Source organism: Festucalex cinctus, chromosome 1, assembly GCF_051991245.1.
Source record: "Festucalex cinctus isolate MCC-2025b chromosome 1, RoL_Fcin_1.0, whole genome shotgun sequence".
NCBI lineage: Eukaryota > Metazoa > Chordata > Actinopteri > Syngnathiformes > Syngnathidae > Festucalex > Festucalex cinctus.
In genome coordinates, this window is record NC_135411.1 from 14077345 (window position 1) to 14091616 (window position 14272).

Genomic DNA, 14272 nt, shown 5'->3' on the forward strand with positions numbered 1-14272 from the left:
TTCGATTTTTTCACTATGTTTGGGGTTTCAAATTACGCTAAGGGTTTGGAGTAGGCTCACTTATGACAACGATTTGGGTTTTGGATGACACTTTTAAACTAGGATCATCAAGCTAGAGTTAGGATTTCAATTACGCTTATGGTTTCAAAGTAGCATTTGGGTTTCAAATTAGGGTTTTAAACTAGGGTTAGGCTTTCAAAGTAGGGTCACGATTTGTGAGTAGTTTGGGTTTTAGATGATGGATACATCCATCAAAATGTATGACCTCAGGTTTTAAAATCGAGCTAAGGCCTCAAAGATGGGTTTAAAGTAGGGTTTGGGCTTCAAAGTAGGGTTGAAACTCGGGTTTGGGTTTCAAATTAGTTTTTCAAACTAGGGGTAGGGGTTCGAAATTAGGGTTTCAAATTCAGGTTAGGGTTTCAAATTTAAAAGTTTAGAACTATGGCTAAGGCTATTGAGTTAGGATTTCAAACCAGTGGCGTGCAGAGGGTGGGGCCGAGAGCCTGAGGCGGGCCTACAAATCACTTTGTGGCATGCCTTTCACATTATCATAGATAAAGATTCACAGGCATAGAATTGTGAAAAGCTCCGTCTTACTTTACTTTTGGATGTCTTAAATTCTTTTGTTTATAAATGTGTTTCATTGGATCAGCTGCGCATTATTTAATGACCACAACATCAGTATATGGCAAGGGTGTCCAAACTTTTTCATTTGAGGGCCACATACAGAAAATCAGAAGGACGCAAGGGCCACATAATGTTATGAAGAGAAATTGTGTTTAGTCCTAAAAATTGTACAAATAATTTATTTGTGCTTTTGCATATTTAGAAAAATGCTACAATATATAAACCAATTTATTTGTAATATGGCAATAGGGTTATTATAGTTTTGGAATTTTTCATTTTAGTTCGTTTTTATTCATTTTCAGGGTGGTTAGTTTGTTAGTTTTTATTAGTTTAGTTCTTTAAAAACTGCTTAGTTTTAGTTTAGTTTGTTAGTTTCAGTATTAGTATTGTTTTTTTTTTTTTTTTTTTAATGTGTATTACTTGTGCGCAATATTTAAAAAACACCAATGGAGCAACGTCATCTTTTGGTGCTTTTCAATTGGCTGCTGCGAGATGACGTCACTTCTGTGTGACATACTTTCAAACGTCATTATTCCGGTTTATATCAAAATAAATCTACTAAAAAAATCACATTTAAAATCATCCTCAAAGGCTCATGCATTAAATTAATTACGACTAAAATGTAGGACATGTTTGCTATAATTATAGTTAGTTTTAGCTAGTTTTGTAAACATAAAATGTAGTTTCAGTTAGTTTTCATTTTTTAAAAGCATTTTTATTTTATTTCGGTAACAATATTGTTTTTTGAATTTTAGTTTTAGTTTTTTCATTAGTTTTAGTGAACTAAAATAACCTTTAACTCTTTTACTGCCACATGTTATTAATTTTTTTTTTTTTTTTAAACAACAACTTTAACGTGACAAAGGCTTTGATCATTTAGGTCATCCTTGAAAATGTTGTTTCATCAGATTTCATCATGTTTCCTAGTAATTTCATACACCGGCAGCCCATTGAAAAGAGATACAATGCTGCCATCTGCTGGCCATAGTTAGTGAGTGTTTTTGATTCCACAACCCATTGACCAGGCAGCGCTGCACTTAGACGTTGCACTGTCAATTGGTTAAAAAAAACAAAAAACATAGTTGACGTCATTTAAAGTTTATGGCGGCATACATTGATTTTACTAATCGTTATTAAACGTTTTTGGCGGTCAAAGAGTTAATAGCACCTGTTTTTCGATACCCTCCCTTCTTACTTTGACCACCTCCAAACATTTTTGTTTTGTTTATTTTATTTGAACTGAGTCAAATGTCATTTTTAGCATACGCCGCGGGCCACTGCAGAATGGACGGCGGGCCGCAAATGGCCCCCGGGCCGTAGTTTGGACACCACTCGTATATGGTATACAAAGACTATTGATTTGTAGGCTATATGTGGACAAGTGACACAGTGTAGGAAATGTAGCATTTCACCGTTGAATGTCAAGAAACAATAGAAGATGACATTACACAATGAATTCAGTATTATGAAGAGACAGATGTGAATGTATTGCTGTGTTTTCCCCCTTATAAAATGTGCTCATAATCCAAGCATGAAGCATGAAGTGTCATGCGAATGTCTTTTGCACGCTGCCACATGATCGTCCTCACCATGTTCGTTCTTTAAAAGCCGCCCTCGACCGACCGCACACATTCCCACACAAGCCGCCACCGCCGCACTCCAAACACGTTTTTTTTTTTCTCTCCTGCCGTCATGTCTGCTAAAATCAAGTTCGCTGCTCTTGTCCTCATTTTAGGCGCGTGCGTTCTCACACATGGCGCCCCCATTGAACCGACGCACGCCTTCTGCAAGATTGTCTGGTAAGACCTTTTGACCTTTACTTTCATCATGAAGTTTATAGTCGGCATTTGGGTGTGGCAAGGAAATTTCAATAATAATCCCGGATGACACTGATGAATAAATCACGTTTAATCCCCGCAGGCTGCTCGGTGTGCCGTGTAGTAAGGCCAACGTCGCCATGATGACTCAAATGAAAGCCATGAGCTCATACAAGGTAAGAAATGAAAGATTATTTTCATGTAGGTGTGGATTATTAATATATGGCATAATTTCCCACTGAATCCAGCTGGGCCCAGTGACCCCGTTGCTAATCCAGGCCAACCACACCTCGGCAGTAGGTCAGGTGGAGAGCGTGAACTTCACCATGTCGTCCACAGCCATGAGTCTGGGATGCCGCGTGGATGTAAGTCACATGATTGTTTGTCTGTTGCATTGCGAATAGGACCTAAATGGCTATTTAGCGCCCCCTGGAATTTTTTGGGGAAATTGAATTCAGTGAGCAACATGAAATTTCATAGCCACATCTTAACTATCATGAGTACCACAAAACAAGTTTCAAGAACCCATTTTATAAGGGTTATAGGAAGTCGGCCATTTTGGAAAATTTCAAGGGGTCTTTCAAAAACAAATTGCTCGTTTTTGTATTTTATTTTAATTTTTTTTATAGATACCTTACCAATTTTGAAGTACAGCACATATCAAGACTGATGGACAAGGAAAAACCTCATTCTTAAAATATTTTTTAATGTACTGAAAACGTGACTCAAAATTGGCCCTCAAGAAGCCATTTTGGAGCAAAAACAGGAAGGCTGCCATTTTGGTTTGAAGACTAAACTAGTGGCGGGCAATCTTTTTTTTTTTTTAAATATATAAATGATGCTTCAGAGACAAAAGGTTAAAAAATGTGCATGTAAAATATGTAAATAGTTTATTTTAAATTTGGAACGTTATGACAAAAATAATTTAATTACATTTACGGAATCAATTTGAATAAAATACACATTTCTTGTGCGTTTACTGAAAAATTAAAATGTTTTTATTTTAATAGTCAGTTAACTTAAGGCAACAAATGTAATAGGACTGTTGTTAATATGAATACAGTCTTCCCTCGCTATAACGCGGTTCACTTTTCGCGGTCTCGCTGTATCGCGGATTTTTTTTTAAGTGCAATTTTGCATATTTTTTTACAGTAATATACCCATTTTATAAAATTTCTGAAGGTTTGAACATTGTCAATGTTTGAACAAGAGAGAAATGTGAGAACATGTAAATGCCTCAATGAGAAAAGTGTATAAATTGTGCGGTCGGGGATTTTAGAGCCTTAAAACATTTATAAGAATTGTAAAACATAAAGCTAACTACTTCGCGGATTTCATTTATTGCGGGTATTTTTTGGAACCTAACCCCAGCCGAAAACGAGGGAACACTGTACTTGATGGTAATGCCGTTAATATAATAAGTGTTCTCGAAAAACAAGGCAGGGGTTTTATTTAATTTTATCACGAGCCACTGTAACGCTATGCGCAGTTTGAATGTTAAAATACATTGCACTTAAATACAGGGGGAAAAAAACTGTGATTTAATTGAGCTATATTTCAAATAAAATTTACATTAAATTTATAGGTAAATAAATGCTCAGTTCTAAAAGATTAAATGCAAATATAGTGTACTTAATTGCAATTAATAATTAATTGCATTTTACATAAACCAACCCTAACCCACCGTAGAACATTATGAACAGTTTCAACATTTAATGTCAGTGATTGTGGAGTACCACTAGAGTCAATCCGCGTCCCACTCGTGGTCCTCGTACCACACATTGAGGATCACTGTTATGCATGCAATAACTCCAATTGGAACTTTTTGTTTCAGGGTGCGTCAACGTCCGCCTTTTGGTCCAGCCTTTTCGATAACGGCACCAACTACTGCAATCTCCGCAACGTGATACAAGGTAGTCTTTTCTCGCCTTCATTTTTTACTACTCAATGCTCTTTTTTTTTTTTTTTCTTTCTGATCACTATATCATTCATTTCCTGTCTGCACAGGAAGCGGCCTCTCCAAGGCTCCGGGCTTCACCGAGTACACCAACGAATGGCTCTGCCTGGGTTACGGACTTTCAGCCTGCAAAGTCAAATGAGTCGCAAAATGTTCGTGTTGCATTTGCTACAACTAATAATGGAAATTAAAACTGCAAGCAATGATGAACTTGGCGTTTCTGTGACAGGCAGGAAAATTCAGTGCTCGTCCACTAGATGGCAGTAGGCACAATAAACTTGTGTACCCACCTTTTGCTTTTTTCTGCACAACAAATTAACGGCTTTCTGCAAATTTAGCTTTGTGTTCAAATAAAGAGGCTCAAAGTTCACATTAGTACATTTGTGAGTAGATTGATTGATTTTGCTATTATACAAACTTGTTGGCTTGGTTCGATGGTGTATTCTGAGTATTTTTTTGTAAAATGCATCAAAGGCCTTAAAAGTGCCAAAAGGTCACAAACTGTCTGACGTGGAAGTGATGTGAAAATGTGTTGAATTCCAGAACATTTTTAATGGGTTCAATTTTTATGATTTCAAAGGCAAAATTAAATCCACATGACACTGGAATCTTTTGTTAATGTTGTGATTATAAAAGTTGGACATGCAGCTTCTGTTGTTTGTTCCATCATGATACTTAACATTTTGTTTTAAATAACAATTGTTTTACTTAGCACATCCTGCATCTTAATCAAGTGTGTTCAATAAAAGAAACATTGAGGCCATCTGCAGCCCGCAAATGCATTTTATCCAGACTGGAGCACGAGTCTCCAAACAATATGTAATAATGACCATTTTTGCATGAAATTTAAAAACAGTAATGTATTTAATTTGTTCCATGAAGACAGTACAATTTATTTTGTAATGTGCTTTGTAATAAGGAAACTAGCACAAAATTAAAAACCTATACTAATGGCATCCTGAAGCAATGTAAAGAATTAAACGGTGAGTTCATTGGGCGAGCCTTTTGGTGTCTTGTTGACTTGGCCACCAGGGGGCGGTACAATACAGTCATGCATGGCTCGAGTCACACAGCGAAATCAGGAGTTTCTACTACTGTTAGTAGTTTTAGATAGTTGTTTTTGCACAGAGGATAAAAAGTATATTCCCGTGAGTAATATCATGGTGACTGTCTAAATGTGTTTCACCACTGTTCAAACATCTGTTGTTTAAAGTGTGCTCGCGCTGCCTGCCACAAGATGTTATTCGTTAGCCCATCAATGGCATCTAGACATAAAGTTTTGCTTAATATTTCCGAGGACTGGAGTATCTTAGACTGCAGGCTTTATTAAACATAATTTGATCAGTTTTTAATTGTATGAAGTTCATTTTTAACGTATCAATGTGTCAGTAAATTGCTTTTTTAGGTATTACCCCAGACATCAACACCGAAAGACACATATGGAACAATAAGTGTACACAAAACAAAGTGTATAATGCACACTGACTGTAGCGCATATATTTTAGTTTTATAGCAGAGCTTGTGGTACATTAAAACGCACAGAAACTTAATTCCATCAATGCCCTTTCCACTTCCACATGATCAAGTCTCACCTTGAATGTTGTGCTTTTTCTTTTATTCCAAAATATCAAGAACTTAGTTTAGTTTAAGTTCAAAATTAGATTATTTAGGTTGAACCAAAGTTTTCATTTCAGTTAGACCAGCTCTAAAAGCTGCTGCATGTCCTCCCCAGACCAAAATATATATATATATATTTGTGTCGACTGCAAAAATAACAAAGAATTCAGAAACTTTACATACAATTTATATATAAGATAAACAGTTTGGGTCCTAAGACAAATCCTTGTGGCACACCACAGGTGAATGATTACGCTGGAGTCGGAGGCGGAGTGTTGAAGTCTGGAGCCAAAGACTGGCGTGTTATTGACATCAGCTTCTCAGTGTTTAACAGCAACTCAACACTCTGCGCGAGGCTCACAGGCCAACTAACATTTCGTCCTTTTATCCTTTCATCCTAACCAACTCCTCCCACCCGGAACTCCCCCTAAGTCCCAACGTTTCGTGGGTGAATTATGTTCCCATCACTACAACGCACTCAAACTTGTGCCATAACGGAGCCCCTAAGGTGACATGGTAGATAAAAAAAAAAAAAAAAAAAAAAAAAAAAAAAAAAAAACAAAACACTGCGTTCCCTCGCAAAACATTTTGAGCTTTGCGAGGGAACGCAAAGTTGTTTTTTCGCTTACCATGTCACCTTAGCGGCACCGTAAACACTTCCGGGTCATCTTCCATGTGAACAAAAGCGACGTGTAAACAAAGCAGTGGAAAAAATACATGCGCCATCCTAGTCGCTTTGGGAAAGCTTTCCCACTGTTTTCTTTATGTTTAAAAACGTTCCATCCTCGTCACTTTTGTTCACATGGAAGATGACCCGGAAGTGTTTACGGCGCAGCGAAGGTGACAGGGTAGGCGAAAAAAAACAACTTTGCGTTCTCGCCAAATCTGGAACGCAAAATCTCATTCTCTATTGTATCAAAAGCTTATTTTATGCCAATAAAATTAACAATTCCAACTGCAATTCTTTACATCCTTTTATCTTCACTAATAACTTCATTAATGCTGGATGTTGATGTAGCTGATCTAAAACCATACTGACACCCTATTAATAAATTATACTTTTCAAAGAGATTGTCCAGTCTCTCCACATAGAGTTTTTACAATATCTTTGAGAATGTGTTTGTTAGCATTAAGCTAAGCACACTTTCCAAAGGCAAAACTATACGTATGTGGTTGTTAAATACGCAAACTGTGATTGTCTTTGTTTTGTGTTTGGTTTCAGTAAAATTGACTACTCTTTGGCTTGGAAAACAGCAGTGTTGACTATTTAAATTGGAGGCCATATTGTATAAGGAAAGCTTAACGTGCACTACTGACCTACAGCCTGACCCACAAAATCCGAACCACACCACATGACTTCCTGCATCTATTGTGAGGAAATTTTGTCATGGATGAGATATTATCTGTATGTGTGTCACATAAGACACATTAATTACCTGTTAATGTGATTGCTATGTGACTGGCCTTTCACGAGTGATGCTGATTTTCCACCCCAAATGCGAAGAAGGCATCATCGACATCACGCAAGTCACATGTGGAGGTCATTTCCGAGTAACTATGCGGCTATTCTCTTCATCTGCTTTGTTTATTGTGGTGACCTGAAGTGAGATTGTTATCATTAATTCTGTGACGTCGGCCCAGCACGACTTTTTCCGGGTGGATTTGATCCGCCATGAGTCTGTTGGGTCAAAAAAAAAAATGGGGAAAGTTGACAAAGGACATAAAATCTGAACAGGCTACTCTGTTATTCTTAATTGTGTGGAGAATGTTTGCAAAATTGGCCATCCAGACTGAAGAAATTCACGTTAGCAAAGATGAAAAAGTCATGTGAGTTGATACATTCTCCTCTATGGCCTAAACTGTACAGTACAAATATATATATATATATATATATATATATATATATATATATATATATATATATATATATATATATATATATATATATATATATATATATATATATATATATATATTATTATTATTATTTATTTTTTTGCAGGACGTAATATAACAAATGCTTCAGCCGTCATTAAGTGGTTAAAGCAGAACTGATGCCGTTTGTCATATCCTCACCAAGCTTGTGAGAAGATTTATCTGATGATGCTCGTGGAAAAGATGCTTATTTCTCATGCAAATACTGTAACGGGTTTGCATTAAACAACCACAAATACAATAAAATCTCACAAAAAAACAAAAACAAAACAATAATCCAGTTTAAAATGATCATAAAATACATGATATATAAAATTATGAATCAATGTATACAATAACATGCATTTTGTTAATGAATGACAAAAAAAATAAAAGCAATAAAAAATAAAAAATAAACATTCTTAAAATAAAAATGATCAAATAAAATAAATGATGTAAAACATGACTAAATACATACAATAGATATAATCTGCAAATATAGAACATAAAACACTAAATGCAATAAATTAATATTTTGTATGAATAAATACATAAAATAAAGCACATTCTGTTAAACAAACACGCACACAAAAATTAAACTTAAAATTTAAATAAAATAAATTTTGCAAAAATATTAATAAATGCATACAATAAAAATAATAATATATACATACTATAAATATATACATACAAGGAATACAATAAATAAAGATGTTCTTGCAAAACTGATTCCACACAAGCACATTTTGTCAAACCTCCCTCCCCAAATTAAAATGTAAGCAATATTTAAGCTTAAATAAAATAATAAAATAAATAGTATATTATACAGAAATAGATAAATACATACACTATCTATCTATCTATCTATCTATCTATGCTGTCTGTTAGGTGAAAATTTAATAGAAGAAAAATCCCTACCATATGGCACTGGTTGTCAACATTAAAATAGTGAAACTGACTGAAAATGAAACAATTGAGAGAAAAATAACGGCTCTGCTAAAGTTTGTAGTGTGTAACCAGAGCATGTCCACATGCGTAAAGTTAATTGATCAGATGGCACTGACGCTTGACAGATGACTGAAAAACATGAATAAATTTGCTTTAATCTATAAAGATAAAAAGTATAAAACAAAGAGCGAAAACCCCCCAATTAATTAAAGATTAAAGAATTAATCGTGTTCCACAAGACGTTGGGAATAAATAAAAAAATACAAATAAATAAAATAAATAATAAAATAAATAATGTTAGCTTGTTCACTGTTAAAAAGTAAAATATTTTCTCTTTTTCCTCCTGATTTTAAAATATTTATTTTATGAAATTATTGCCATTGATTTAATTTTATATAGTTTTAATTTTATTTTACATATTATTGAATTTGTTCACTTATTTTAGTTCTGTTTCATTTTTTTGTATGGACCATTCAGTGCAATAAATAAATGTTTTAAAAAAAACACAAAAACAGCCGCAAGAAGGCACCAGAGTGTTTAGAACATCATCAAAAGTCAAATGTATGATGCAATAAAAGTAAAGCTTTATTATTTTAAAAGCCATAGTACAAGAAAAACATTCTTTGTGATTTTTTAAGACAGTAGTTAACATGTAGCAAGTCATCACATTATTACTTTGTTTTTCTTTATTGCTTTTTTTTTCTGTTGTTTTTTTGGGTTTTTTTCAGACTTTGCAAGTGGCAAGTCCGTAGCCCAGGCAAGCCCATTCGTTGGTCATCTCCATGAAGCCTGGACCGCTGTTCAGTCCGCTTGCTGGGTGGGAAGGAAGGAAAAAAAACATAACCAAACATTAGAATTAGCATTAACAAAAAAATAAAAAAATAAAAAAAATAAATTAAAAGAAGTTACATTTGTTGAACAAGAGGAGCTAACCTGAGAGCAGATCGTAGAGGTTGCAGTAGTTGAGGCCATTATCCAGAAGACTGGTGAAACCTTGAGAGGTGGACTGGCCCTAGAAAGAAAAAAAAAGTATAATTTATTATTATTATTATTATTATTATTATTATTATTAATAATAATAATAATAATAATAATAATAATAATAATAATAATAATAATAATAACAATAATACCAATACTGTAACTATTATTATTATTATTATTATTATTATTATTATTATTATTATTATTATTATTATTATTATTATTATAATGACTACACAATAAGCACTTCTTCTTTAGATTAACTGTCCATTTTTTTATTGACCCATTGCATACTCTTCAACAAACAAGTTGAATATGAACTATAATATAGTTTCAAGTCAAACATTTCCTTCACAATGTTCTGGACATGGGTCGATTTAGTGGCGTAATTCATATCCCACAAATGCAATATTAATTAGAATGTCGTGTTCAGCCTAGTGAATCTGCATTCAATATGTTACTGAAAAGAATTTTTTTGACTTGATTTCCCTTTAAGCAGCAATATGCACTTATTTTTTTATCCATTTCAGAGGGCGGCCATTTTGTTACTTGCTGTCGACTGAAAATGACATCACAGTGCGCGAGGGCTCAGGTAATGACCAATCATGGCTTAACTGTTTGCTGGGTTTGGTCATGTGACGTTTGTAAGCTAATTTGAATTCTTGCTTTGTCGCCAAGTTAGATGTAGACTTATTCCATTTTTTTTAATGAATTTAACTAAATTTAACATAAAGTTCTTTCGTACATTGCATTGGTTTTAGCAAGGGTGTCCAAACTTTTTCATTTGAGGGCCACATACAGAAAATCAGAAGGACGCAAGGGCCACATAATGTTATGAAGAGAAAATGTGTTTAGTCCTAAATATTGTACAAATAATTTATTTGTGCTTTTGCATATTTAGAAAAAAATGCTACAGTATATAAACCAATTTAGGGTTATTATAGTTTTGGAATTTTTCATTTTAGGTAGTTTTTATTAGTTTTCAGGGTGGTTCTGTTTCGGTTTGGTTCTTTAAAAAAATCCTTAGTTTTAGTTTAGTTTGTTAGTTTCAGTATTAGTATTAGTTTTTTTTTTCATGTGTATTACTTGTGCTCAATATTTAAAAAAACACCATAGGATCAACGTCATCTGAAGGTGCTTTTCTATTGGCTGCTGCGAGATGACGTCATTTCTGTGTGACATACTTTCAAACGTCATTAATTCTGGTTTATATAAAAAAAAATCTACTAAAAATCGCATTTAAAATCATCCCCAAATGCTTATGCATTAAATTAATTATGAAAGACTAAAATGTAGGACATGTTTGTTGTAAATATAGTTTTAGCTAGTTCTGTAAACATAAAATGTAGTTTCAGTTAGTTTTTGTTTTTTTAAAAAGCATTTTCGTTTTTATTTTATTTCAGTTACACTATTGTTTTTTGAATTTTTGTTTTAGTTTTTTTCATTAGTTTTAGTGAACTAAAATAACCTTTAATGGCACCTGTTTTTCGATACCCTCCCTACTTACTTTGACCATCTCCAAACATTTTTGTTTTGTTTATTTCATTTGAACTGTGTCAAATGCCATTTTTAGCATATGTCGCGGGCCACTAAAAAATGGACGGCGGGCTGCAAATGGCCACCCGGGCCGTAGTTTGGGCACCACTGGGTTTTAGCATGTTTAGACAAGGCGAGCCTTCCTCTTCTTCCCGTTTTTCTCCATGTGGTCTTCAGTGAAAAAAAATCTTTGGACATCTTTTGGAGTTAAAACAAGCCACATTATTGACTTACAGTCACCCGACAGCCGGCCGTCATCACGGTGGGGCTGAAAGTGATGGTGATGTTCTCCGCCGTGAGGCCGTCCAGCGACGTGTGGTTGGCGGTGAGGCCCAGAGGGGTGCCGGCCACCAGCTGGAGGAACATTTTGATTAGAAAACCACGACCATGTCTTGATTTAATTTGTCACAAAGGTTTTCTGGAAACAACATTACCATGTAGTGACACTTCAGACAGCCATACATGGGGTTGAAGGATTGGATCTGCTGCACCAATTTGGTGCTGACCTCCGCACAAGTTGAAGGGAAGAGCCTAGTGGAGCGGAGTTCAATTTAAAAAAAAAAAAACATTTCATACCATCTCTTGGTCTAAAACGTCACTTACCAGAGAGTTCTGCAGAAGGCGTGATAAGTGGGTCCAGGAACAGGCACGGCGGACGCAAGCAGGACCAGCCCGGCGAGGAGAACGAGAGTCTTCATGGTGGCTGCTTCTTTGGGGTTTGGTGTGGGACAAACGTTGGACGTTCGCACTCTTATACAGCGCCGGACGTCCAGGCTGGGTCATGCGATCGGCACTATGGCAATCAATTGAGCGTGGATGAGCGCTGGTGACCCAACGTGGCGGTCTCGTGCTGGTTAAGTGAGGCCTTTGAATGAACAAAAAGAGCTACTGCGTACATTTAAAATAAGGTAAATATTTATAAAGTTGTAAAACTCTTGGAGGTTTGTCAGAAAAGTTCCAGGACTGGTGTCACAAAAAATTTGATTTCAAACCCAAACTATGAGTTTCCCCCGTTCATTGTGATCATGTACATATGTAACTGTTACCTCGTTAAATGTTTCCCACATGCTTATTTATAAAGTATAAAAAGTCTACACACCCCTCTTCAAATGTGTTGTGATATAAAAAAAAAAACTGAGCCTAAGGCAAATCATGTGGAAGCATTCCCACATATGTTATTGTGATTTTTATTCTCCACACTTTTATGCCATGTAACAACTCCCACATAATACTTCCGATTTGCACTGTTCAAATTTCAACTTGCTTCAAAAATTCACGCCTCCCGGGGTATATATTGTCCGATTCCACATTACTTACAGTATCCGCACAATTTAATGTTAAATATGAACTTTTCCCCATTCATTTTCAATGGGATAGACATTGAAATATTTCTGCGTCACTTTCCACGCCCACTTCCATACATATAACTTATTGTTACCAGGTGTTTGATACTGCTCGTTGGCACAGTTGGTAAAGTGCATTGTCCAGTAACCAGGAGGTCATCATTTCATCATTTATCTCTCAATGTACTTCATAAGCATTCCACATGCATTCAAATCTTAGCATTCAGCTTTCAGCATTCCCACGCAATTTCTCCAGAAATTGCACTTAGTCTAGTTTCAAGGCTTTGTCTGCCATTAATGTGACTTTCATTTTTTTTTTTTTTTTTTTATCTTTTTGAGAGGGGAAGACAACTGAGATAATGTGGTTGCACAAGTGTGCACACCCTCTCACCACTTGGATATGACTGTGCTCAAAATTGATCAATTACATTCAAATTCCTGTTAAATGGAGGTCAGTTCCTATGACGGACAATAAAATAAGTTCAGCTGTTTGTATTATACACCTAGCACATGAACAGGGGTGTGTTGACTTTTTATATCCACTGCACAGGTTTTTTTTGTCCAAAAAACATTCAGTAACTTAATCTTGAGTTAACTGAAAGTCTCACTATGAGGCAATAGAACTATTTGATTTTCCAGCAAATAAAAACAATGATAAGAAAGATTTATAAAGTAAAATTTTGAAAAGAATATGCCTTTGTGTTTCATTTATATGTAAAATATAATAATAATAATAATAATAATAATAATAATAATAATAATAACAGTAATAATTTTAAAACAAGCCTTGCTGTATACAAAGTGCCGTACATGGAACAGAAATCAGCCATGCAGTAAAGATAAGTAAAAGAAGAACAAAACAAACAAATATTGCAATAATAATAAGAATAATAATAACAACAATAATAATAATAATAGTAATAGATTCATATAGTCATAAAGTGACCAAAAGAAGTCTTTATTTTGTATTTAATCTGTAGCCCGTAGGCGGTGTCTTATTTTGAAATGGCTTGGTCAGAACCATCAAAAAGCCCAAAACGGGTCACAATACTGCCTAACCATTTTTGGAAACTTAATCTTGAGCCACAATGGATGCCATATGCTTCACTGAAAGTGTTGAAAAGTAGGGTAAAAGGGTAAAAAGAATAATTTAATAGAATGATTTATGAAGCCACGTGCCAGTGGCTTGCAGGAGTACCCAATGAGAACAGCTAAGTTGTTATTATGCTAATGAGGAGATGTTGAGTCATAAATGGTCAAATGAAAAAGCTATTGTAAAAATATTTTGGGGCAAATTTAATACTTTGAGCAACTTTAAACTTGAGATAAAATGGGTGCCAAACACACGCCCTAAAGCAGCAGAAACAAATGTAAAAAAATAACAAAATGTTTTTAATTTAATACTGGCAAATAATAATAATAATAATCATAATAATAATCATTCTGGGATATTAATTAATTAATTACTTACTTAAACAATTGGCTTAGTAAAATAAAAATGACATGGCTCATGTAATCACATCATCAAG

The 14272-nt window shown here is 34.7% G+C and overlaps 2 protein-coding genes across 2 annotated transcripts; one reads left to right on the forward strand and one right to left on the reverse strand.

Annotated features, from left to right (window-relative positions):
• Window positions 1-2262: 2262 nt before the first annotated feature.
• On the forward strand, window positions 2263-5164 carry LOC144015953 (uncharacterized). The gene is made up of 5 exons (XM_077516505.1): window positions 2263-2426; window positions 2548-2620; window positions 2693-2809; window positions 4279-4357; window positions 4452-5164. The coding sequence occupies exons 1-5, from the start codon at window positions 2320-2322 to the stop codon at window positions 4541-4543; spliced, it is 468 nt and encodes a 155-aa protein (XP_077372631.1). The 5' UTR covers window positions 2263-2319; the 3' UTR covers window positions 4544-5164.
• Window positions 5165-9442: 4278 nt separating this feature from the next.
• On the reverse strand, window positions 9443-12128 carry LOC144016010 (uncharacterized). The gene is made up of 5 exons (XM_077516641.1): window positions 12004-12128; window positions 11835-11931; window positions 11635-11754; window positions 9814-9892; window positions 9443-9693 (listed from the first exon to the last, which is right to left on the reverse strand). The coding sequence occupies exons 1-5, from the start codon at window positions 12096-12098 to the stop codon at window positions 9605-9607; spliced, it is 480 nt and encodes a 159-aa protein (XP_077372767.1). The 5' UTR covers window positions 12099-12128; the 3' UTR covers window positions 9443-9604.
• Between the last annotated feature and the right edge of the window lie 2144 nt (window positions 12129-14272).

Bases quoted from the DNA above. Each gene is read 5' to 3' on its own strand.
- LOC144015953 (XM_077516505.1), top strand. From the start codon at position 2,320: ATGTCTGCTAAAATCAAGTTCGCTGCTCTTGTCCTCATTTTAGGCGCG. The intron at 2,621-2,692 runs GTAAGAAATGAA...CACTGAATCCAG, and splicing joins AAGCCATGAGCTCATACAAG to CTGGGCCCAGTGACCCCGTT. The intron at 2,810-4,278 runs GTAAGTCACATG...TTTTTGTTTCAG, and splicing joins GTCTGGGATGCCGCGTGGAT to GGTGCGTCAACGTCCGCCTT.
- LOC144016010 (XM_077516641.1), bottom strand. From the start codon at position 12,098: ATGAAGACTCTCGTTCTCCTCGCCGGGCTGGTCCTGCTTGCGTCCGCC. The intron at 9,893-11,634 runs GTAAGTCAATAA...TTTTCTTTCTAG, and splicing joins CGGCCGGCTGTCGGGTGACT to GGCCAGTCCACCTCTCAAGG. The intron at 9,694-9,813 runs GTTAGCTCCTCT...CTTCCCACCCAG, and splicing joins CCTCTACGATCTGCTCTCAG to CAAGCGGACTGAACAGCGGT.